Consider the following 26,358-nt stretch of genomic DNA (forward strand, 5'->3'; position numbering starts at 1 on the left):
CATATAACATACAAGATGTCAGGGCTATAAAAACATCAATATACATATGCCATTTTAACTTAGGAAGGTCAGAATTAATTGTGAAGAAGGAAATAATAATTCATTTCACTCTGTGGATTCTTCCTGTAGGGGAAGAAAAATAATTTTCCCTCTACGTTTCTGAGTTCTTGGTTGAGACCCCTGTAATAAAAGACAGATTAGCAAAAGCAACACAACAGAAGCTTATTAGAATGTTTATTTCATGTACACATGAGAGAGACCCAGGTAAAAATGAGTAAACTCCCTGAGGTGGCTTAGAATTCAGGCTTAAATACCATCTTAACAGGGGAGGGGGAGCAGGATACAGGCCTTTTCAGGGAGAGTGAATGATTTTTAGGGAAGGTGAATGGAACCTTAGAAGAATGGATGGGAAGCAGGATTGTGACCAAGTTAGTCTGGGTGTGATGCCAACTTCTAGTCTCCTCTCCTTTGATGAGATCCTCCCTGGTTGATGAAACTCCGGGGAAGGGATTATGACAAGCAACTGCCTTTTGGAGGATCTGTCTTCAGGTGGATAATTTCAGAGAAAGGCTCTCCCTCAATTTGCTGTTTTTTAAGTGCCTGTAGCTCAAAATAATCAACACACCCAAGTGATACTTTGGGTGGCCTTTTCTGCTACCTTCAGTTCTCTTTCTACTTCAATCACGTCTTATTTGGGAAATGAAGCCAAAAGCCTTATTTAGAAGTGGCATTGTTTATGCCCTTAGCTCAGAATGTCAGAAGGGCACTTAGAAAGTAATGGGTGATGTTCTCCCCGTGGAGGGGCGGGATGGAGAAACAGATACACTGCGGTATCTGTGGTTATTTCTTTTTCTCACTTCTAATTTTCTGCATTTGTGCTTTCTCCCTTTTTTTTGTGACTAAACTGACAAATAGATTATTAGGTATTTTTCCCTCTAGAGCTGGTTTTTTATAAATTCTACTGTTTTTCTGTATTTTAATTTATTAATGTCTATTCTCATCTTATTTCCTTCTTATACATTCCTACAGTTTTTGTCATTTTTTTCTAACTTCTTGAATTTAATGTTTAATTCATTTCATTCTTCCTGGCTTATTACTACATTTAAGGCTATCAATTTTATGAGTATAGTTTAATCCATAAGTTGTGTAAAGTATTATGTTTTCAATATTCTGCAGTATGAAAAATTATCTTCATTTAAAAAAAAAAGGAATGGGTGAAATACAGGCCACGAACACTTCTAGAGATTCTCTGGGAACAGCCCTCACCACTGTGTCCCCACTACAGTGTGCTGTTTTTCTCATTCTGTAAAACCTCCCATCTGGCTGCTCCTCAATGGTGGCTGCACTGGGAGCCTGAGCGGCCTCTCCAGGTGGACGACCAAACCGGGGCAAGATTCACACAGCAGCCCTCCCTGTCACTGGCGGTGTTCAGAGCCCTCAGCCGGTGGTATACGTTTGTAGAAAGGGCAAGAGGCAGGCAGAAAGGCAAAGTTTGTAAGAGGAAAAGCTTAGAAGCAGAGAATAAATCCAAGTGGGGCTCAAAGAAATGCAAATGCTTTCTAGGACTGCCTGGAGCTTTCACATTCCTTCCGGGAACCCCTCTTCCCTGCACCGCAGCATCTCAGAATAGGCACTCGACGAAGCCCTGGATTTCACTACTTGATTAAAGGATACGCTTACAGGGCTAGTGAGGCTCAGTGAGGCGCTTGCTTGCTAAGAATCAGTTGGCTTGTTATAAGTGCCCTTAATTAGTCCTTTCAGCACTTCGAGGGATTTTCCATTATATATTTATTTTCTTTTTGGTAAAAAGGAATCAATAGCTTTCTTAGCTTATTCTTGGAAACTTCCCAACCCAAAGTATGCTCAGTGCCTGCAGAAGCACTTCAATTGCAAGCCTAAAAGAGCATTTTAAATAAGCAGCTTTCCCCTGCTGAGGAGCTGACTGGGGGTGGCCTGCTGGTTGTAGTCACATTACTGAATTCACAAGTGCACAAGTCATCTCTTGAGATTCCTGAAAATAGCATGGCTCTTTCCTCCACTCACTATGTGACCCTCAACCAACTTTACTTTTCTGGTTCTTAAATTCCTCATTGGTAAAAAGGCCTCAGAATTGTCTATGAATCCATCAATCTGGCTAGAAGCTATTAAGATAATCACTTTTTCTCCCACCATTTCCCCGCAAAAAAATCTCTATTTTCTGAGAAAGTTGAAGACAATTATTATTAAAAGAAAGCAGGCCTTAATCTATATACACAAAATGTAAACACCATTTAAAGGGATATTTTCACCTAACAAATGTCATGATTTTGCAATCTAATCGTAGTTTTGAGTTTTGGATCTTTTACTTATAATTACTTTAATCAAAACACTAGGAAGAAAAGATATGTTGTAGTCAACATGAAACTAAAAATAAAACTGGCAAATTATACCATTGTCCTTCACTGTTATTACATCTTAATTTTAAGAAAAGAAATTAAATTATGACATTATTTAATTTTCTTTTATTACACTGAACAAGATTTTACTTTACTTCCTAAGAGACTCTCAAGAAAGATACAATGTGTTACTTTAGCTTCCTATGATAATAACAACTCCTTTTGCTAAACACTTAAAAAAGCAGTCTTGAGACATCAAACCTAAATTACCTATTATAATTAGTAAGTTTTAAAAGGAAGTGAGTGCCTGTAAAGTGATGTCATGTCAGTAAGACACAATTAAGATAGGATAATTTTTTTCTCTTAACTCTGCAAAATGTCTCTCTCTTTTTTTCTCATGGTATGTAGCTAGGGAAATGAGCAAGGAGGCAAGAATACAGAATTTAGAGTAGAAAAGGGCCATGGAGGAGACTATCAGAAGGAACAGAGATTGCAAAATCATACTCTTTTCCCTGACTGAGGAAACCCAGGCTCAGTGAAGCAGGAAAAAATAGAAGGAAGAAGTATATGAAACTCTGCCTTGGGAGTACATCTTGGATAGTATAGATGGACATTGAAACATGACTCTAACAGAAAATCCTTACAGCCATAAATACAAGTGTCTGTCCTCACAGGAGGGCAATTGCTACTCAGTCAAGTGTTACATCTGTGCACCAAAAGGCAGGAAAGACTTGGTCTGCAGGGGAGGTAGTTATACAAATAAGATTGGACATGGACCTTGGTCAAACTGCCATCATAGAGGACAGATGATGTATTTGGGCATAGCCATAGTCAGGCACAAAACCAAAGTTTTTATCCATGTTACTTCTTGAAGTCAACCAAAGGTATGTATGGTGGGTGTGCAGTCACCCCAGGGTGGAGCTTATAACTTGGGTGCAATGTCCAATTTACATATTCTCATTCTAAAGCAGTTTTGGACTTTTACGTCTGTCTTTCAATGAAGTACTTTAAAAAATGAATAAAAATAATATATGTTATTTTGTAAAATATTAAAATAAGAATCCTATTATAGAAAATTAATAAGCAAACTCTAACCCAAGAATGTGAATTTAAAAATTAAGCCATAATTTGGACCTTTGACTTAATATTCCACAGTTGGTTTTAATCTTAGCATTATTTTTAAATAACCTGGCTTAAAAAAACTGTACCATATTAAAAACCTAGAAAATTGAATGCTTAAGAATCTTTGCTCTAGAGTTTGAAAATGATCCTACCCAAAACATTTTTTAATTTGACTAGTAATTTAAAATACTACCATTTCTTAATAATTTTTTCCTCTGTGGCAATTATGGCACTAATATACTCTGCCTTCATGTGATAAAATAATTAATAAGTTTTAAAACTTGTACCATTGGGATGATGCTAATTATAGGTAATACCTACCAGAAGAGGAAAGGAAAGTTAATGTTTTTATTGCCTTAGCATAAATAGGTCAAACCTAAGAGAATCCAAAAAAAAAAAAAAAGGAATGGAAGACAAACATTTTTTTATTTTCATGTAACTTATTTGAAAGATAGAACCGCTTTTAAAAGTACAGTTTATTCTTGGAACTTGGAATGCAAATAACCAAGAAAATGAGAGTAGGGAATAATTTGGTCAGCTTCAAAATACTTCCAAAACAATTAATTTGGAAACAAAGATGCAGAGACAAAAGCATTACTACAGAGAGCTATGACACAAAGTTACTGATCTAACAGCTCATTTTAAACTCTAGTTTCCCTATTGATCATTTTAAATTACAGGATTTTCTCTGTTAACGAAAGATACAGAGAGCAGGATGGCACCCCTGGGCAGTAGCCTCTTGGGTAAATTCACATACAGGCAGTGGGTAGCTGGTGCTATGGAAAAGTAAGGTTCATGTTGAGTGTCTTCAAAATCTAAATGTATCTCTACAACCAAGTCTGAGTAATACAGTTCATACTCACTGGGAAGACACCAAAAATTTCTGCCATACTTTGGTCCACTCTCTGACTTTGGACATGTCTGACTGTCACAACTTTTTATATTGAATTTGAAAATCTTGATAGTATTTGTCCTGGGTGAAGGCATATGTAACAGTATGAAAAACAATTTTTCTATGTTATGGGTCAATAAACTATGAATCTGAAAAACCACTGTGATTGTCTTTTTACTTATAATGGCATATCATGAATTATTATAAGAACATATTCACAGTAGGAAGCAAAATCCTACTGAAGCAGTATTTTATCCAGGGTTTCACATTCTCTATCAATTTGATCTTGATTAAAATGTAAGGGAAAGGATTATTGCACTTACTTAATCATATGTGGCACAGTTACTTTGGAATTCTCTTCATACACTATAGTCATTAAACCATTACACCGTATATTGTCCACACACTGTGAAATTAAAAAATAGACAATTATAACCCACATGAAAACCTAGGCAGTTCATTTATTTCCAGAATTGTTTATAGCCATTAAAAACAATTTGGTTTCTCATCTGTGAGCATGGGTGCGCATGTACACACACAAACACACACTCACACACACACAGAGTGGTGGGTAAACATCACAGAGTGGTGAACAGATTCAATATACAGATACTAAAACTGTGCCAACACCTGAGACTAGATATAAGGGTTATCCTTTCCTGGTATGTATTCCCCAGGGATTCTCACCACAGTGTCACATAGTCACAGTTCTGTCTGTCACAGCACTCCTTGAGATGTTCAGACCTTCTGAGGGTGGTTGCCTGTGCTATATTGATTCTCTGCCCTGGGGAATGTTACAGAGCAGGCTGAGTAGAAATGGTGGCCTTAGTTGGAACTCATGTTCTGCCTCACCAGTAATCTCGGTGCCTGCTTCTCAGGTGTTTTTTGCCAGTAAATCCTTGCTTTTCTCTAGTTTCTCTGGCAGTTTCTATTGGCACCATGTTGGTTTGGTGAGGACGCATAGTGTAATTTCACCTGTTTCTGGCACACATAAAGCTCTGTTCATCTTTTTCTCTTTTCTTTCTAAGAGGAAAACTCTAGAACTTTTGTTAATTTTCTCTGTCTTCTTTATTTATATCTATGCCTTATCAATTTGAAATTTCCCTTTGCAATTAGAAAAGGGCTAGAGGATTTATTTTGAATTATACATATTCCCTTTGAACAAAACAGAATATGAGAAAAGATTTAAAGCATTCTTAAAATCAGAAATTAGCTCTAGTTACTAGGATACCATGTAGTTGTGTATGACTGTAATTAAATGGTGTGAAGAGGCTGATTGGTGCGGTGGGGGGGAAGGGCTGTATGGGGACAGGGGACGCCCAGAGCCAGGGCAGAGGGAGGGGGTAGGTGATCCTTCACCCTGCCGACCTTCCTAGCTAGCAATCAGACTTCTTTTCCCGTTCAGTGTTTCTGAAGAACAGTGAGGACACCACAGGGGAAACCAACACAGGGTTTGTGAGAATTGTGGGAAATGAACAATGTTCCTTCAATTTCCTTTTAACATTGTAAGTCAATGGCATAGCTATGCAGACAACAGCTTTAGGATGATTTAGGACTGTCGTTTCCATGTTGAGATTTTCTGTTTGGTTCTTTGACACACCAGCCTCATCCTTTTCACATAGTGATCTTTTCTCTCTCTTTTCCTTTTCCTTCCCTCCTTCCCTCTTCTTCTTTCCCTTTTTTCTTCTTTCTCCCTCTCTTTTTCCCCTTCCATCCTTTCCCTTTCTTTTTTTCTTCCTCTCTCCCTCCTCTTTTTCTCTCAGTTTATTTCAAACATTCTTCTTTTACAGTCTTTTCCAAGTTGCCACCCTGTTAACTGAAGTTCCAGCAAGGCTAGACTGTTTTGACTAGTGTCTTTGGACTCTCTTGTGGCAGATCATTTACTCGCTATCTTTGTAATTTTTTTATTTTGAGCACATAGTCATAAGCCCGGAATTGTAGAAGCGTTGCTGATGGAACAACTTTGTATTTGCTTCTACCAAGCAGCGTTGGGATTTCAATAGTCCAAGGATTGTTTTTGCATTAATTTCTCAGTTTGGAATTTTCACACCATGTGAATACTACAAATCTGAATTTCAAATCCAGAGGCCAGAAACACATCCATTTTTTTCAAAAGAGCTTTTTAAAAATTCAGAATTCATGACAAGGACAAATGTCCTTATTTCTTTTCTGGGCTAATGGATAGAGTTTTTAGAGTTCTTATTTCACAAAGCCTTCCAGTGTTCAGGCCTTAACAGAGATCTCAATTCTTTAAGGAGCCCAAGGCTACCTCTCACTCCCTTTGTTAATACCTCTTGTGCCTGAGACCAATATCCAATCTAAAATCATTCCCAGGTCTCTCTGTCTTCAGTATACAGGATTTCTGCTCTGACTCTTAGTTACTTTGTCATTTCTGACAACTAGAAATTTTCATTTAGGTCTGTAAATATACCAATGTATTAAATTATATTTATTATACTGATTCTTCATGTTTTTCATTTATGTTTTTGTAGCTAGAGGAGATCTAAATCAGTTCAATCTTCCACATTGCCAAAATTGGAACTTGAGATAAATGTTTTAGAGCCAAAAGAGAAGATTTATGTGACCAGCTTTGAACATCTCATTATCCAGTGTCATCTCATTCATCAATCTTTCTAATTCATTGTGTAAAGTATTAAAATTTTTTTCAAGGAAGAAAAAGAAATTTTCACTTACACTCAAGTTTCAGAACAAAACATACATATAATATGACCCATAGCTCGATAGATCACGTAACGAAAGTCTTCGTTTCTTAGAAGCTCCATAGACAGGCTTCAGTGACACCATGGGTATGAACAAATAGAACTGCTGGTGGCCCTGGGTCCACCCAGCTCTACTTTAACAAGAGTATTCTGCTTTTATCTCACTTCCATTTGGAACTTTGAGCAATACTGTACTGAAGAAAGAGTTCTCTTCCAGGAAAAAGTTGAACTATAATAGAATTTATATATATGAATGTGTTCATGAATACATTTATATTGGAAGTTGTTGAGTATATTCATGACCCTATAACATGCATCTTGGTTGTATTAGAGAAAAGCAAATAAGCCCTGAGAAAATAAATACAATTCACTCATTCAAGAAAAATTACATGAAAATAAGCAAGTATCACATATCTTTTAAGGACACATTGATGTGTTATGTAATTATGTGAATTACAGTAAACCTTGAAATTAATAAGATAACAAAAGCATATTCCTAAGCCATGGGTATTCTAGTTCAGTTTGTGATGACTATGACCAGGGTGGGGCCTGGAAGTACGTATGTTCATCAAAGCCCCACGTAATTTTGATACAGCTGGTCCTTGGATGATAGCTGAGAATGACTTCTCCAGCTGAGTATTTTAATTTAATGGTCTTGCCTAAGGCAACACCTGTTCAAAGGTCAGTGGTCTACTGTGTCACCATGTTTTTTACCTTCTTGACACTTCTAAGTAATGGGAAGAAAGGTTAGATTCAATTTTGCCTTTCAGTTCACCTTTTTATGTTCAAGTAGAAAATTCTCTTTTGATTCCAGAGAAGCTATTTTAAGGGAGAAAGCATGTCAGCATGCTACAAATTTGTCTATACAAGGTCTATATTTTGACACATCTGCCCAAACGAAGAGTCTCAGAGGTGAATTTTAATTCTGTATTTTAGTTAATACCCATAATTATAGAGAAACCTGTTTAAACACCATTATGTATGATGATAAGACAAGCACAAGTGAAAGCACTACATTGAAATGAATGGTCAGATCTTCAGCCTCAAATTTTTCCCTATAAATAGATGAAAAAGGGAAGAATTATTGGTCAAGACCATTAGCCACTTACACATTTTGTTGGAGATGCCAACAGTTAATTATGGCCCTACTGGTATAACTAAAGGTGTAATTAATCATTCAAGCAATTGTTGCTTCTAAAAATTACAGCTTCAAAGTGAGAGGCCTGGCAAAACCAAAAGTCTTAATTTTTGTATAGAGTTCGTTATGTGAAGCTGGGATTGTGTCAATGCTCAGGAACCACTTTATTATCTTGGGTAAGCACCATCTGTGATTAGTGTAATGTGATACAGTAGTTTAGCAAGGTGACTTGAGATCAACTTACAAAAAAAATTAAGAGTTAGCAAACTACAGAATGACAAAAATAAAAAGACAAAATAATGGAGAACATACTCATAGTCTGAATTGAAAGAAAATGTGCATTTCTCTAGTTTGTAAGGATACCTCCAAAGAACAATACCATCTGATATAAACAGACAAGAAATAGAAATAATAGAAAATGTTCATTTCATTGGTAATTACAGAAATGTAAATTAAAATCTCTGGAAAGCAATACCACTTTTCCATTAAATCGGAAAATGTTATGAATGTGACAAAACTCAACATAGGTGGGACTTAGAAGAAAGCTGCACAGACACCTTGCTGATAATGTAGTGAAATGATGAGTCATGTATTACCTGAGGCACTTTGGCAGTCTGTCAAGTCATGAATCATGAAATCAAGAAAGTGACCAGGCCTTCTGTACCAGCCTTACCCACTGTAGGGAAGATATACCAATGAAGGACCTCACACATTAATGCCAAAACTTGGAAATAACTCCTATACCCAATTGTTCAGAAAAAGCTAGAAAAGTGGTAAGTCAATGTGGTAGATATATTCTACCACTATATATATATATATATACACACACACACGCAGTTCCTTTTTGTGTCCTTATATATTAGGGTAGGTATATGATATATATAAATAATGTATTATACTATTATATTAGAAGTTTCCAATATGAGGAATTTGTAGGAATATAGAAAGATGTAAAAGAGATAAAAAGCAAGAATGATGCATATATATATACTAGAGAGCCAGACAATAAAATCATTTATGTAAGGCAGGACTGTAGGGGTTTTAGAGATGGAAATAGTTGATTTTCGGGACAGAGGTTCTCTAATTTAGTTAGGCAAAAGTGATCTGTGGAGCTTGTTATACCTGGGAAGGAGTCCAGAATATGGGTTTAGGAATATCTGCATGTTTAAAAAAACCCTCAGGTAATTCTAATATAGTTATCTGTGGAAACTACTTTGATAAACATTTATTTAGTATGTTAGGTATTGAAAATATTTCTAGTTGCTTCTTGTGTCCATATATATATATATGTATATATAATATTAATATATAATATTAAATGGCACATTTTTAAGCATTTGGTAGGTTCATCTTAATAATAATGAATAGGTCCAGAGATATACTTGGGAAATGGACAAATTCTATCAATGTATGTATAGACATAATTTCCCCCATAAGATGAAAATACTTTAAGCAGAGAACAAAACCAGATGAGACACAGTCTGCTGGGCAGCCGGCTAGGCTCAATCAACAGTGGAGCACTCTGGCTGTACTACTCACCATTCAAATCCTGCCCCATCAAAATCACTAAGTGTCTCAGAACACTCACTATGGTGCTCAGCCACTGGTAGCAGCTGCCACCTGACTACTACTACCTCCTCAATACATTGTCCTCACTTGACCTGCATGACACCATGCCTTCTTGACTGTCCTACCACACTGGTGGTTCCTTCTCAGTCCTCTTTGCTGTTCTCCCTGAGCCCTCACTGAGTCCCTGGCCCTTTTCTCTTTTCGGATCACTCCTCTTGACATTGGACTCCTGTATACCACAGCTTACTTAACAGCTCCATGCAAATGTCTATCCAGACTTCTGAAACTCAACATATCCAGAGTAAGCTTTTGATAATGAGCCTCAAAACTCTTTCTCCAGAAGATTTCTCCACCTCAGTTAAGGACAACTTAATTCTTCCAGTTGCTCAGGCCAAAAACTCTGGAGTCATCCTGACTCTTATTTTTCTCTCACATTCCAAATATAATCCATAATAAAACCCTGTTGACTGTACCTTCAAAATGAATTCATAATCAAAACCCTTATCTCCAGCTCCATTCCTGCCATGCTGATCTAAACCTTTAACATCCCTTGCCTGGACGACTGCAGTAGCCTTCTCATTCACTGACCTGCTTCCACTCCTGCTTTCTACCCCCAGTCTATTCTCAATACAGTAGCCGAAGTGATCTTTTTAAGCTGGGATCATGGAACTCCTTTGCTCAAACCCTTTACTAGCTTTTCATCTGACTCAGAGTACAAGTTAAAGCCCTCCCTGATCTGGTCTCTGTTACCTCTCTGACTTCCTGCTTTCCTATTTTCCATTTCACACATTTTACTTCAGCCACACTGGCCTTCATGCTATTCCTCAAAATATGCAGTGTCCTCCCACTTTAGAGCTTTTGCAATGGCTGTTCCCTTTATTATATATACAGTCTTTGTTTCAATGTCTCCTTCAGCATTCACTGACCACCATTTTAAAACTGTACTGCCCCACACCTACTTTCAGCAAGCCAATATTTCTCATTCTGCCCTATACCTTCCAACATAAAATAGTATGTACTTGTTTATTAATCTATTGTTTTTCAATCCTCCCCACCTAGAATGTAGCCAGGGAATCTTTTGTTGCTATTGAGTCTCTCATTCATATTATATTACATGTGCCTGACCAGTGCCTGGCTTATAGTGTCTGCATGAATATATTTGTTGAATGAATGAAATCATGTCAAAGACACACAATGTCCAGCCTCTACTGAATACAGTAATTTCATGAAATGATATTGCCATCTCTCAAAAAGAGACAATTTTCTGTTAGCTTCCTTCTCTGATTTACTTGTAGAATTTAACATGTTAACCAGAGCAATATGGAAAAAGAGGAAGAAGTTACTTAACTGCCTCAAGATGTAGTTAAATAGAGAGGCTCAGTTGGATGCTTGTGGCAGGCAGAGCTTCTTTGGATCCTTTCTTTAAACGACCAGACATAGATCATTCATGTACCCCAAGGGTCCTTCTCTCTCAGCAATGCCAGGTACCCTAAGGAAGGTCACTTAAAGCTTTGATCAATTCTGTATCTTAGGAGTCCCAGTTACAAGGTAAGGTGGAAGTTAGAAGCAGCTAAAAAAAAAAAAAACCCTATTCCTACCCTTATTTTTCCCCTTCCTACTTATCTTGGCTTCATAACACCTACAAAATTCAGTTGCATTAAGTTGTCCACTTCCCTTCCTTCCCTACTAGCCTGCCTGTCTCCTTGAAAGCCAGGATCATGGCTGTATCCTTGGTACCTACACAATACCCAGCAGCACATTACTCCGTAAACATTCTTAGAATCAATGAATGATTCAGAGTTTCATAAGGTAAGGGATACATTACAAACAGAGACTAAAGTATTAACTTGTACAGCATAGAGCTAATGAAAATATTAATAATCACAAGGATATAATTATGCAAATATAGAAGATCCCATATTTTCATTTCTTTGTTAGCCAGAGAAAGTAGTCCTTTTATTTCTAACTCTTTATTCACCATCAAAGCAGTCCTAGGGGTATATAAATAAAAATCTAGTATGCCTGTAGAGGGTGTTTAAAGTGCTAATAAAAGACTGGATTAATTTTGAGTCTTGAGTCAATGCAGTTGTGTAATTTTGGACACTCGGCCTTCTCACCTTCAGATTTCACCTTGCAGATAGCATGTCTTCTTTGATGTGATTCCTTAATTTGTGACTTCTCCCCACAGCCCTTGTTAACTTTTTTCTATCTCTTACCATTTTCCTACTTCAGAAACATACAAACAAACAAGACAATCTAGTGGAGTCCCTGGATAATTTATTACTAATAGAGCAATCTGAACACTGTCCAACATTAAATGAGTACATTTACTGCATGTACAAAAATGCCCAGGAGCTAAAATGCAAGCATTACATTTCAGGTAACTTCTAACCTTAAAAAGAAAAACAAACAACAACAAATGATGCCAGCATATCAAGCTACGGAGTGGTGATGGCAGTGACAACAGTAATCAGATGTATTTTTTAGTAAAAATAAATAACTCTTAAAACCCTCCCCAAAATTTACATTTTGAAATTTTTAAAAAACAAAGAAAAAAACAACTTATGGCAAAAGGCACCCACTCACCTGACTTATGTCACTGGTCCAAGCAGCCTTCTCTTGGCGCGAAGGCGCTAACAAGACCACAGTAAAAGGAGCAGCGTTGGGAGGCTCGACCACTATTTTAAAATCCAGGTGTCCAAACATGTGGCCAGAACCTTTGGCTTCAACACATGTAAACCAAACAATTAGATGTGAATACAAAAATGTAAGTAGTAGCTGCTTTCACCTGGTTCTAGTAATATGATCATTATGTATTCAAGTTTAGAATCTGTTTTTCAGCAAAACAGTACTCCTCAGGGCATGGGAAAGGCTTTACTAAACTCATAAGTATATGAAAAAGCTGAGGTCAGTTTAGGATCCTAGTCTCCTTGACATTCTGTTTCCTGTATTTTAATTTCCATAAAGCTACAGAATGCCAACCATCTAATCCAATTCCTTTCTGAACTGCATTGAAAAGTCCTCTTCAGGAGACAAATTCAGTAAAATGTGAATTCCAAAAGATGGTTTAACAAGGCTCACCCATCAAATGGCTCAACAGAATTTTTAATTTGTAAATGACTTCAGAACATTTATTCTCAGCATCTCTCCTGCTTGTTTACACAGCTCTTTTCAGTTACAAGTATATAAAATACCATAGGACTTCTTTACTCTAAATCTTTTAGTGACTACTCAAATTATATCATTCTAATATAATTATAAGTGATAGAATGTGACTTACAGTCATCGTCGCTTGCATCGGGCTCCTCAATCAACGTACACTCTATTAGGGAGAGAACCCCACCTGTCTGGAAACAAACCAATTTTTCATTAAGAAGCTGAATCTTGCCTAAGTTGGGGAGCTCTGATCTGTAAACCTGACATTCAAGTTGCCATAGAAGGAGGCACAGAGATTCTGTATCATACTTAATTTTCATAGATTCCAAAATTAAACTTAGACATGTAACTCAGTGAACTTCATGATTCTTGTCCTGCAAGCCACTCTAACACCCAATGTTTCACAGTTCAGTAAGTCAGAATGTGGGAGACTAGATAGCACCAGAGGCCCTCAAGAGCGAATGCCGTTCAGCAAAGGGCTGAACTCACCAACCAGGAAGTGGTATAAGCAGTAAAAAGCCATCACCATGGTGTTGGATAATATTTTTAGACACCAAAAAACAGAAGGTATACATAGGCGAACTTTTCCAGTGAAGGGCCAGATAGTAAATCTTTTAGTGACTACTCAAAGCTGCCATTTTAAAGATCATGAAAGCTGCCGCAAACAATACGTTTAAAAAAAAGGTATGGCTGTGTTCAAATAAAACTTTATAGACAAAAACAGGCAGCAAGGTGTGGGCTATAGTTTGCTGACTCTTGGTATAGAGTAAGACAAATTAACAAATACTACATCAGTACACTGCAGTGTTTGACAAGGTTTTTGTAGCTCAGTGGTCATCAACTAGTATAATTTTGCCCAGGTCATGATTTTTATTTTACTTCTTTGTAGTAATGTGCACTTAAATTTCTATTACTTTGGATCCAATAAACAACAAAGTAAGTGTCAAGGTTGCTAACTGTACATTACCAATGTAACCGTGATGATCTGTTTTATGATACCAGGTACGGGACAGTCATAATTAAATTAACCTCAATGCCTCTTAAGTGCACAGAACATAAGTGGAATAGTCATGTAAAACCCATACCTTGAGCAGATGCAGCTTTCCTCCTGAACTTCTTGTACAAATTAAAAAGTGTTTTGTAAATAAGAAGCATTGTCTTTCTCCTTCCTTTTTCAAAGACAATGAACCCAGGCGAACTTTACTAAGTTTCCCCCTCTCAACGGAAGGTACTTGAATAAGAGAACCTGGTAATCACAAAAGTGAAGAACACACAGCAATTAAAATTCTGTCAAGTGAGAGCTGTTCTTGATGCAATAAACAGTAGGGCCTGTTTCCCAAGATACCAAGGATTTATCTGATACACCATCAGAGTAAGTAAGCCCCCTACACTCTGAGCAGAAGAAACGATGCCCTGTGTTTTAAGGGCCAAACTAATTCCTACTATTTTTATAAGACACTTTTGATTTGAATATTCATGTACAAGCTGGAAAATAAGATTGAAAGAAAGCCTGACTGAATTCACAGAAGAGGCACTTCTGCCATTTGCCTCTTGGTGATCTGTTCTCAATTAATTCATTTACCTAAGAATAATGTACATATTATTTAATTACATATAGTAATAAAATAACATAATAAAAAGCAAATAGAATTTATTCTTCCTGAAGGACTGAAGGTTAATAAATAGCATACTGATAGAGCATAGAAAGTAAATATAGGTGTATTATAAATATACACAAATAACAATTCAATCTAAGTTAATTAATGACTATTTTTAAAGAGCAACTATTCCAGGTCATATTTAGATTCTGTGTGATCAAAATTCTCTGTGGAATCTGAATGGAAAAGAAACCACATAAAGCCTCTACTCAGAACATTCTTGGGAGCTTCAAACTATCTTCCATTCTATGTGAGAAGCTCTACATAGACTTTATGTACTTTCATACTAATAAGGGCCTCCCTCTGCCCAAAAACTTGAATTCCAATCTAAGTCAAACATCCAAGCATAAAGTACTAGGAAAACTTCTTGCAAATCCCTTGCCTCTGACTTTAGAAATGCCCTGAGCCAGTAATATTTCTACTATTTGTTTAATCCACCACCTACATCCAATGCTGCCTTACAAAGACTCATATTGGCCTCATAAGAACCACTGAATGCATATTCAACCCTTAAATATTAGCAGTGGTCATCACTAAGAGATGAGATTGCAGGCAACTTTATTTTCCTCTTCATACACTTTCTGGGTTTCCTGATTTTTCTTTTTTAAGAACACAGATGACTGCTATAAGTGGAGGAAAAGCCACCAAAGTTGTGTTTATATGTAATATGGTAAAACTGGAATTGTGGACCACAAAACACTCACATTAACATATGAATATTAACATAATATTCCAAATAGCATCCGCTTTTTAACAGAGATCTGAAGATGTTCAGGGAGTAAAGGGCCCAAGCCTCCATGCCCTGATTCTGCCTATTTAGGCGGGGCTGCTTGGCGGAGGCCAAGTAGGCAGCTGCTTGGAGCCTAAAGAAAGGCACTGAAGCAGTCCTGGGGGAGGGTGTGGGACTGGGGAACAAAGGGCAGGAAGAGGGTTGATTCCACTGTGGGGAATGGGTAAGAGGAGAGTGATGCAGGAGATGAGGCAGGTGGGAGCAAACTGGCAGAGAGCCCAGGCGGCAAGCAATTCAGTGTGAAGAGTGAAGGAGAGGTGGAGAGAGCAGAAGGCAGAACACTTCAAGAAGTAAATGAGCAAGAGCAGCAGCAGGGTTGTGTTCACAGGACTCATGAGCTGGAATTAAAGCTGAAGGAGAACTTTCCGAGGACGTGGCTCACTCATCCCCTTTTACAGAAGGGGAAATTGAGGCCTGAGAAGTCAAGCTTCCCTCCTAAGGCCACACCTGGTTGAGTGGCACAGCCAGGATTCAGCGACATTTAGAAAGGGATCAGATGGGAAAGTGTTGTAGATTTTCCATGGGGGTCATGAGTCACCAGGATGATTGGCTGGGGCCGAAAGATTGGGGTTTAGGACAGATATCCTGGTGGACGAATGAGCTCGGGAGTCATTTTCAGAAAGGCCATAACCGAGGTTATGAAGACTCAATATAGTGTTCACTGTTAAGTGCTTCTAGTATTTAATGTTTGTACATCAGAAATTACAGAAAACACTGTTCACTCATATTAGTTATTAATGTGAATTTCAGCTTTGAGGTAAAAAAAATAAATGTTTTGTTGGCAACTGTACATTAATATTCTTAACCTATAACTGTTCATCTCATATCCAACTAAGAGACTATATGCTTAGGTAAGTACACAAAGTTATATGTCTGAATTAAAAGTGGACAATTTCAATACTTTGGTTTGTTAAATCATATTGGAAATAACATGTTAAGTGGATGTTTTTCACATTTCATCTTATGTTTCAACACAACCAGGAGACTTGAAGATTCTTCTCTTGTTAATACAAATTAAAGAAATAAGTAGATTATAGTGCTAACTCCTCAGTATCAGACCACTGGTATGATTCAGTGCTTGCATCTCTATCATTGGTCTAATAATTGGAGTCAATTTACAACAGAATTTCTGTTTCTGCAATCACTAAATTCCCATGGAGCAGCATTTAAGACTGGCTAATGCCCTTATTCTGAGCTCTGCTCAGTAGTGAAAAAGAATGAAGCACAATTTCCAGGGTATTTGTTGGGTGAGGCACTTAAGAAGATGTAACTATTTCTAGACCCCATGTCACAATTTCAAAGAACACTAGTACAGTGAAAGTCCACGATTTAGAGTCTGGGGTAATGATTAAGGTACCAGAGAAGCCCATTCCTTATTCTCCATGCATTCCCCTCTGAATTCAGTTACCTTTTTTCATTTTTCTGATTCACATTTCCACAGAACAGTGTTGACTATGCAGAACGAGTTTTGCCCCAACTATCAATTTAGAGTGCCTTTATCTTCTAATAATATCCATATATATTTCCTGTTACTGGAAATAGACACTCATTCCAAAATCTGGATTTGGTTTTTAAAGTCTGCATCATAATCTCACAGGCACCAGCCTAGATGCTTTTGTGAGCATTAGCTATTCAATCTTCACAACCACCCTAAAAGACAGGTGCTACAACCAACTCCAACTGAGAGGACACAGAGGCAGAGATGTTGGGTGAACTGCCCAATATACACAGCAAGGAAGTAGAGGAGACAGAATTTGACTTCCAGGGACGTGTGTATATTGTCTTCCTGTTATTGCCTCAGACATTATATATTTGTTCAACAAACTTTGAATAGATTTTGGAAAATAAATGATAATATCAGATCACTGCTAAAATACAGTACCTTGCATTCAACTCATCAACTATCTTATAATTAGGAATTAATTTACAGTAAAACTTCTGTTATTTCAATCACTCAGTTCCCATGGGTTCAAGATGGGCTGATGCTATTCGAGGAGGCCTTTCAAATGACCTGGATAATGTATTTTTTCTAGCCTTGAGAATTAAAATTCATTTAAAATTGAAACCACACACATGCATACATACACACACACACACACACACACACACACACACACACACGCTAAAACAGACCTCATATCATCCCTAAAAGTAAATAACACAAATACTTGCATACAATTAGAGATAAATCAAGAAAATGGAATCCCTCAAAACTTGAAAGTGTTAAAAAAAAAAAAAACACCTTTCAATGGGTTTTAAAGCCTGTGAAGGGTATTAGGAAAAGTGGTAATAGGAGCAACCAAAGCAAAACAATGCAAATTTCCCAAAGTGTCCATAATTGGATCACTTTCTACTTTTCCAGATTAAGGGCTGACTTTTTAAACCACCTTTATTGTATAATTCTAACAGACCAACCAAACCAAACAATACAGAAAAATATTGCTGAAAGGCAAATCATTGCATCAACATCAGTACAATAATAACATCAGATATATTAATAGCTGACAGAAGTGCTTTAAACATGTGGCAGAGAACAAGCAATAAATGCCATTGGACATGAATCAAAGGGAGAGGTGGCTAATGATTGTTTTTCCTCCAAGTATAATGAAAGAAAATATGACTTATTCAATATATTCAAGCTTTGAGAATTTTCTACCCATAGTTTTTCATATTAGATTAAAACAGTTTCTGTTTGTAGAAATAGATTAAATGTTTATGCATAACAATACTTTGCAATGAAAAGTCCTTTCAGAGATGCAATACTAGTTATACAAACTTTGGTTTTCATTCTCACATATTATAAAGCTCAAGGCAACTAGTATTTTTCAGTGAACTCCAAATATACTAAAAATACAAAATAAGACACCTTACAATCAAAACTGCAATTGAACAAGCAATTCCATTCAATCCACACCCCATTTTCCAGGTTCCATAATGGAAAACAGGGTGTTAGACAATAGAGGATTCATAAACACTGCCTTTAGGAGCTATGATTACTAGGAGAGAGAAGCATGCAAACAAGTACCTATAATACACAAGAGAATGAAATGCATGCACCAGGAACAAAAGACCTTGGAAATGAGGAAGAAGGTAAATTCATTCCAACTGGAGGAAAAAAGAGAGGATAATGGGGAGGAAATTTTGAAAGGCTCCTCAGAGGTATCTGACCTGAGCCTGGTAAGACAAGCAGACCTTCATAGGCACAAAAAAGGTGAATAAAGGCATTCTGGCCATGAGGCTGGGGACAGCGCATATAAAGGCACAGACACAGGCAACTGCTGGGGAGGCAGGAAGCCAGTATGAGGACACAGCCTGTGCAGAGGAATAAATGGAGCCTTAGGAAGGCCTGAAGGTACTAGCGTTATATTCCATGATTATTTACAGAAAAATTAATATTAAAAGCCAAAAATGAGAAAAGGTATCATTTCCTAAAATGTGCTTCCAAACTTTAACATATATGTGATTTCTCTCCTTGTAAATAAGGGAGAATAGAACAACATGTGTTAAATTTTTTAAGTATTCTGTGCAATAATTAATGTGCACAGCATGAATAATGTATTGTTTGATGAGGTAAAACAGAATACTTTTAAGCAGCACATTTTGGTTAGGCAACAGAAATGCAATGTCTTCAAATGATAATGGCACCTGATAAGCAGAAATGACATTAATAGTTAATTCCAATTCCAAATTTATGTGCCACCCCTCACCAAGTTCAAAACCAAAATGTGTGCAATATATTGCCTCAAATAAACTCCAGGGAGCATGCTCCCCTCCCTCAGAACACCTAAGCACTTAAAAAGAACCTGGGATGTGTTTTACTTCTTGCACTTTGGAATGAGAACCACGGAGGAATATGCACTGTTAGGCTGTTATTTGTCACAATTTCTGACACAAATATCTTTAACTCTTCAGAAGCTTCATTTACTAGGTGATGCCCCCAACACGCATCTCACAAACAAGATACCTTCACCATTATCAAAGTGGGGCTGGGGTGAGTTGTGAGACATTTCATCTGGCAACTGGAGTTACCAGTTGAATCAAATCATATCATGTGGGGCTGATCCAGAAGTGCTGATGAAAAATGGGAACAAGAGACAGCTGTTTTCACTTCGGACATTGTCCCCACTGCTATGTGAAAGGGCTTTGAGTAATGCAAGTTTCTCCTGGGCCTTTGCCTGGATGTCGTCACCACCTGGCACTGCCATTCCAATCGGCCAGACCGATCTGTCCTCCTTGGAGCTGTAGAGAATGTCCGGTCCACTGAGGAGGAGAGTCCAGTCAGAATGTAATTTATTGTCCCACTGGTGCTTTACTATTATTGTGTTGCTGTTTTTCATGGCCCCTGAAAAGAAACAGCACAAAAGTGGGCCTTCACAGCCTCGGTCAAGGCCATGGGAATGTCCTGCAAGAACACTGTCAATCACACAGCTAAATCAAGCCTGCTGCAAAATGCTTTCCTGGATCTGCCAGTGGTAATGTGACAGTCACAGAGATCACTTACATGGTGGGTCTAATAAGTTGTTAACAAGGACCTACCTTGGCGGATGAAAGTTTGACTGGTGTCCAGCAAAATGTCACAGCCCTCTACGATCATTCTTTCTATTGCAAGGTTCTTCCTTATGTTCTCAGTGTCACTCACTTCATCATGCATTACCCTGTCAGACACAACACAGAGAGGATCACAGCACAGATATTTTCTATTGCCCTAGCAGGTAGGCAAAGAAAAGCTCCATCTGCGAAGGTAGGTCTTGAACTTGGATCAATTTAACTGGGGTTGTGGGGGATGCAGACTGCACCTCTAGGCTTCACCAAGTCATGACCTGAAGCAAGGTTAACAGTAAATGCTGAGTGGGTCAGCAATCAAGGAGTACCTGAGAATGCTGCTTGTAAATGCAACAGCAAAACATGTTACATTATGAACAGCTCCCTTCACTGAAATTAGGATGCCGTTTCTTAGAAGTGGAGTAAATTCAGACTTTTTATAGTATTTATCCCATATAAGCTAGAGAAACACAGATGTAGAGAACTGCCTGAAATACCAAAGTCACTGATAAATACACAATAAACATTTTCTAGCTTCTTGCCAAATATGAATACAAAAATACAACTAAAAATTGTCTTTCTGTGACATTGGAAGAAATGTGAACATCTCAATTACTTAAAGTCACATGTAACTGAATCTATAAAACATCTTCAAAGATGTCTTCTTTTCTTGGTTAAAATCAATGTGGGTGCTGATTAAGTATCAACTCAACAGCTAGCGTTGAGTACTCAGGGGAATCTGTGAAGCTGGACTACATCTCATTTCTTGTTCCCTGGACATATGTATTAGGTTTCCACAGAAATCAACTTGCTGCTTTCCCATATCAGGCCTTTATTATATGTGCTCCACATACCTAGACAGTTCTTCTAGTTTTGATTTTGCAAACTCCAGACTTTTCCTCTCCACATGTTCATGGGGTGTATGAGCTAGGAGTTCATGAAGTGTGATGATATACCTGGGGATCTAAATGCAAAGACCAGCGTGAGCAGAGTCAGGATGAGAAACACTGAGACACTCCCTGCTCTGCTATCAGTGCCTCCCAGAAGCTCATCTTGACTTTTATAGTTTTGATTCACAGTTTCACAAATATGTTTTTTAAGAAGTACATTTCAAATGAACCATGCTTCAAACTTCACACATACACTTCACCAAGACCACATAAGTGAGTAATAAAGTATTATATTACAAGGAAACAATTTTTCTATAGATGTTCAATATAATCATATATTTCTTAATAATAACATTTCAACATTGGTTCATAGGGGAACAGATACAGCTATCACCAAGTCACTTGAGTCTGCATTTTAAATATATTTGCCTGTTTACAGAATTTTTTAAAAATCGATAATACTACAGCAATGTAGTATTCTTCTTAAAGAGAAGAATTAAAACTTGGGAGAAGAAGACACATTCAGCCTTATTACATTCTGATCCTACTTTACCTCAAGTCATCCTCCTGGCAGTAAAAAGTATTGCTTGATTAGATTATTTATTTGTGCACTTGTTAATGAACAGACTATCTGAATTCTGTCAAATGCAGAAACTCCACCAACCCTATGAAGGTCTTAATAGACCACAGAGAGATTTAACTCGTCATATGATCAAGCATATTTATTTTTTATTGGCTTATAAACTAAAAATGTTTAGAAAGCATGTGCAGTGGTTTTAATTTTAATAACATGAACCACAGCTACCATAACACTGCCTACTATGGATTGCATTGGAGCACAAGGTTTGCTTGTGGACCTAATATTCCAGCAACATAAGGATTACTTCCCCATTTTATAGAGATATAGAAACAAAGTGCGAAGGTTTGGTAACTTGTCTGAGGTGGTCTCATAGTTAATGGCAGAGCCAGCCATGAGCCCAGTTCTGACCAGTGCACAAACCCACTGCAGGTACTAGGGTCTCACTCCAAACTTGAGAGGACCTCTGAGAATGCAGAAAGTATAACAGCTTCCAGGACCCCATGGGTAAGTCCTTCCATGCTGTCCTGAGGCATCGGCAGCTCTGGCCACAGATCTACTTTTGCTTTCATGCAGGTGGTAGCCTTCACTGGGTTATTTGCTAATATTTGTTGTTTACTAATGTAGCCACATTTATACATAGGCACCAAGGGCAGAGCCTTCAGCACAGGTCATCTATCTGCAGCTCATACTCTGGGGTTGTGTCCTAGGGAATGTCATCAAGTTAAGGTTTGGGAAAGGCAGACCTCCTTGTAGGCGGGTGGGGCACAGGAGACCCCTCCCTCAGGAGACATGTGGAGGACGTTTCCTATCTCTCCATCCCATAAACTTCTCACTAAGATGGCCTGCAGGGCCATCCCACTTGGTGAAGGCCCCTGAGCTCAGGATGCTTTCAAATGTCCCTTCTGTACAATGCCATGATTGATAACAGTTTGCTTCTAAATTACTTCTACAAGAAAATCAAGGCAATCAACAGCTAATGTACTCAATTTTTCATAACAAAGAGGACAGGAGTGGGAGAGCCTGACTACTTATAATGTGCTGAAAACCCACAAAACCAAGTTTAGTCAATAGCTTTATGATCCTCCCCCATTAATTAAATCTATTTCAGAGAGCTCCTTGGCTAAGATTCAAGTGGATAGATTTGAAATTTAGTAACTGGCCCTTTCCACTTTCTGGTGGAGGAACAAACAAGCCTGAAGCTGCCTAAAAGCAGGCAAAGGATGTTCTTACGGAGAAACGGACAGCTCTCCAAAGAGCTCATCTGTATATTCAAGAGCTAATTATAAATCTGTTTCCAAAGAGGCCAAAAATCATAGTAAGTCCTGTCTAAATGAATCATAATTCTGCTTTCAATTATGGAACAGTACTGGTCATTTTATAGACATCAATTCACTTGCTCTCCCATTACAGTAAATAGGGGGCTAGCAGCAAGTGGATACTTTCTGGAGAACATCTAACAGCACTGTTCTTGTCAGGACAGATTTCATGAACAGCTTACCTGTGGACGTAGGAGCAGCTGAAGTCAATTTAAACAGTACCAGCCAAGTCACTGTCTTTGCTAAATACAAATTGTTACTGACTGCATTGTTTTCCATAACAAATTTCTTAGGAACACTGATAGTTCAGCTGAGGATAAATTTAGTGATCATCCAAATTCTATAAATTCCTTCAAGTTTCCGTAATTCAACATAGTTCACTGACAGCAACAATCAACTCCCTCAACAAAGGACCCATTAGAAAGAGGTAGAATATAACACTTTTCTCTCCTGTGCATATACAGGTTAAAAGCCGCCAATCACCTCCCTTTCTTCCCCTGCCCCACACCAACCTCCGCCTTAAGAAAAAGTCTGGGCAGATGCCCCTTGCTAGTATGAACTACGGTCATGTCTTCCACTGTTGTCTTGTAGAAAAAAAGTGTAGGCGCCCGCCTCACCCTAAGGTTTCCAGCCTAGGCCAGAGAAAGGCTGAAATGCAGAAGAACCACTCCTGCTACAGTGCATGCACAGGGAAGTAGGTCCATCTGGGCCGCCTGAGGGAGCAAACGCTTTCATGTCTATTTCACCTGTTATGAAAGGACCAAAAGGGAAGAAGGACAGACTGAACCTAGTAAGAAAGAACCTCCAACCTTTAACAAAGGGCAATTTCCCTGAAATGTTCCATACGGTCACTCTTAGAGAGAAAGCAGGAGGAGAGATACAACAAGACAGTGAACAAGATAATTGGACAGCACACTCTGCTGATTTCCTTTCTCGGTCTGTTAAAAAGCTATGAGATGCAAATACACAAGCTCCTTCAATTTCAGTGCTTTTTTGATTTGCACATTTCTTGCAGTTGGACCAATTCTGGCTAAATTCTTCAAGTTTGAGGCTTTTCCCAGAGTAGTGGTTCTCATAGCTGAAGCCTTTGGTTAACCTGGTCTGGACGAAGCCAGGGAACTTCAATATCTGATCCTTCAGCTAAATTCTAGGGTTTGGGACCACCACAGTCTCGGGAGGGGAGGCCCAGGCTCCTTGCACCACGTAGTTACCCAACACCAACTGGCAGAACCAGTCTTGTTCCCTAGGATCACACAGTCAGAAAGCTAAAGTCCTGGGAGGTAAAATGAGCTCAGTTGCCTCAGCTTTGGGGGCAAGAAACAGAGATTCAGCTTGGTTCAGTTATTTTCCCCAATATTATGACTGAAGGACGAGCAAGATGTCCAGGTGTCCTGAAGCCCCAGTCCGAAGGTCTTGTCTGACCTCATGGGAATTCCCTGGGGTCAGTCAAAATGCCAAGTCCTTGCTATTGGGCTTAAAGTCCAGGGGGAAGAGGGCAAACATGGTGGAAGAGTATCTGAACAATTTAAAGAACTCCAGAGGTTTTTCCAAGGCCCTATGTTATACTGTGTTCATACATCTTATCTAAGTGTAAATGCAGTTCTCCATTTTAAAACTCTGAGAGAATCATACCAATGGGAATTAAATAGCACTTGGAAAGGCATTAATAGACTGTCAGAAAGGGAGCTCGGCACCCCTCTCAATATTCCATGTGTCTGTCACAACTCTACCTTTAATACTTACCTGACTTGGGGTTGCTGAACAGATATAATCTAGGATAGCTAATCATAACCTAAAGGTAATTACGAAAGATTCAAATAGAATCACAGAACATAACACTACTTGAAATTTTTTTCACTGTAAATAAGATTTTAAATTACAATTTTGTATAAAGTTTGAAAAAAAGAAAAATTTTTTGCTTTGAAGTTTTGCTTGTGAAATATTTCCTCAGAGAGGCAAAGAGTTCTCAATTCAGTTCCATGAGAAAACACAGTAACATTGCTGTTACAGTTAAATCAATAAAGATCTTGAGTATAAAAAAAAGAAAGAAAAAAAACCACAATAACATTATAAAATTTTACTATACTTAAATGTTTCAAATGCATCCTTTTGGCTTTTAAAAATCTTACTAAACTTCTTTGGTGACTTCTAGGATTTCAAGCCAGATTGACAAACTTTAAGACAGACAATTATGAACCAGAGCAATCTTTCTTTCTGAGGCTACAAAGTGATCAGTGGGGGTCAGAGATGCCTGTTCAGAGGGACAAAGCTCTCCACAGAAACCCTAACACACATGATTTGGGGAATCGGTTTACCACATGACAATTTGGAGGTCTGGCCAGAAGCCCCGTAAATTCCACAATGGGAACACTCAACGCCCTTCCAAAAGAACAGAATCTACACTTCTGAAAAGAACGGGAGATTCAATTCACATTTTGGCCTCTGCAGTTCTCATTCAAGAGCTCTTAATGGTAAAGCCCTAGATATAGGAATGAAAACAAGTATACTTGAACCCTTAGATTGTTCTAATTCCAAGAAGAGAACATCAGGACAAGCCCCAGCTCATGGCAGCAACCCTACAACGGGCAGGAGTCCCCAGGGCCAGCCAGTGCTTCTGGCTCCTAAGCCTTGACAGCCTCTGCCACCCATGAGGTCCTGCTTTTGCTCGCCACAGCTCCAGGCACAGCACGGGGGACAACAGCAGTCACAACAGGGCAGGGAGGAGGGGCAGGAAAGCAAAGACTTTCCCAGCAGTTGCTCCACTCCCCAGGAACCTTTTATGCAACCAGCATACACTGGAACATTTGCACAGCATCCTATTTCTGTATACCTAATAATATTTTTAAACATGCTGGAGGAGGAGACTCCATGGAAGAAGGCTGTGTGGAATCTTTCTGTAAAGAGAAAACTGTGCTGCTTTTCAAAAACTCATTCCTGATTTAATTGTCTCAAAAATGCCTGGTTTTATTACATAGACTATACAAGAATGATTTTATCTCAGAGCTGAGCTCAAGATGACAGATGATGTGCTTGTGCCATGACCCCTAAGGGGGATCACTTGCACATCTCACTCGGGTCACACTAGGTCTCCGCGATGCCCCAGTGGACTTGATGACTACAGGATGCGCCCCAGATGACTTACCTGAAACATTGGGTAGGTGAGGAATGTTTCCAGCATCCTCCCTTCACAGGCAGGGTTGGCTTCATACTGTTTTAAGAGTTTGTCAAAATCTCTGTTTTGCTTACAATTGGCGAGCACCTGGAGGCTGTACTGGTGATTACGCACAAATTCTTGATAAATGTTCAGCATGGGGAGCAAAATATCAAACAGATCAGCTGGAAAGAAGAAGTAAACATGGCAGTTTCTCTTGGTGCTTGGCACAGTACCCAATGGACAGGGAGACTGTGTTCACTCAACAGCACTGGCAGAGTGGCCCACAGCACCAGATGTCACTTATGGGTGGGCCTCAGTCCAGATGCCTGAATGACTGGTCAGGTAGAACACACCCGGGCAAAGCCTGACTCTAGCACCACAACAGGCCAGGGAAAGGGTTGAAAGGTTAATGAGATAGATTTCCAGTGCCTAAGAAAGCTCACAGGTCAACAGGGA

General features: G+C 38.5%; 1 protein-coding gene across 3 annotated transcripts in view; it reads right to left on the reverse strand.

The window, feature by feature from the left end:
• RASGRF2 (Ras protein specific guanine nucleotide releasing factor 2) overlaps positions 1–26,358 on the reverse strand; it is a 214,684-nt gene that overhangs the window by 98,548 nt on the left and 89,778 nt on the right. For all 3 annotated transcript variants that reach the window (XM_036999810.2, XM_036999818.2, XM_036999829.2), the window contains exons 7-13: positions 25,891–26,084; positions 20,817–20,926; positions 19,957–20,075; positions 14,058–14,218; positions 13,097–13,163; positions 12,403–12,539; positions 4,713–4,795 (exon numbers count right to left, since the gene is read on the reverse strand). In XM_036999810.2, the coding sequence (XP_036855705.2) occupies positions 4,713–4,795; positions 12,403–12,539; positions 13,097–13,163; positions 14,058–14,218; positions 19,957–20,075; positions 20,817–20,926; positions 25,891–26,084 (871 nt within the window). The remainder of the gene's footprint in view (positions 1–4,712; positions 4,796–12,402; positions 12,540–13,096; positions 13,164–14,057; positions 14,219–19,956; positions 20,076–20,816; positions 20,927–25,890; positions 26,085–26,358) is intronic.

The sequence above is a fragment of the Manis javanica genome, chromosome 1 (genome assembly GCF_040802235.1).
Source record: "Manis javanica isolate MJ-LG chromosome 1, MJ_LKY, whole genome shotgun sequence".
In the NCBI taxonomy this organism is placed as follows: domain Eukaryota; kingdom Metazoa; phylum Chordata; class Mammalia; order Pholidota; family Manidae; genus Manis; species Manis javanica.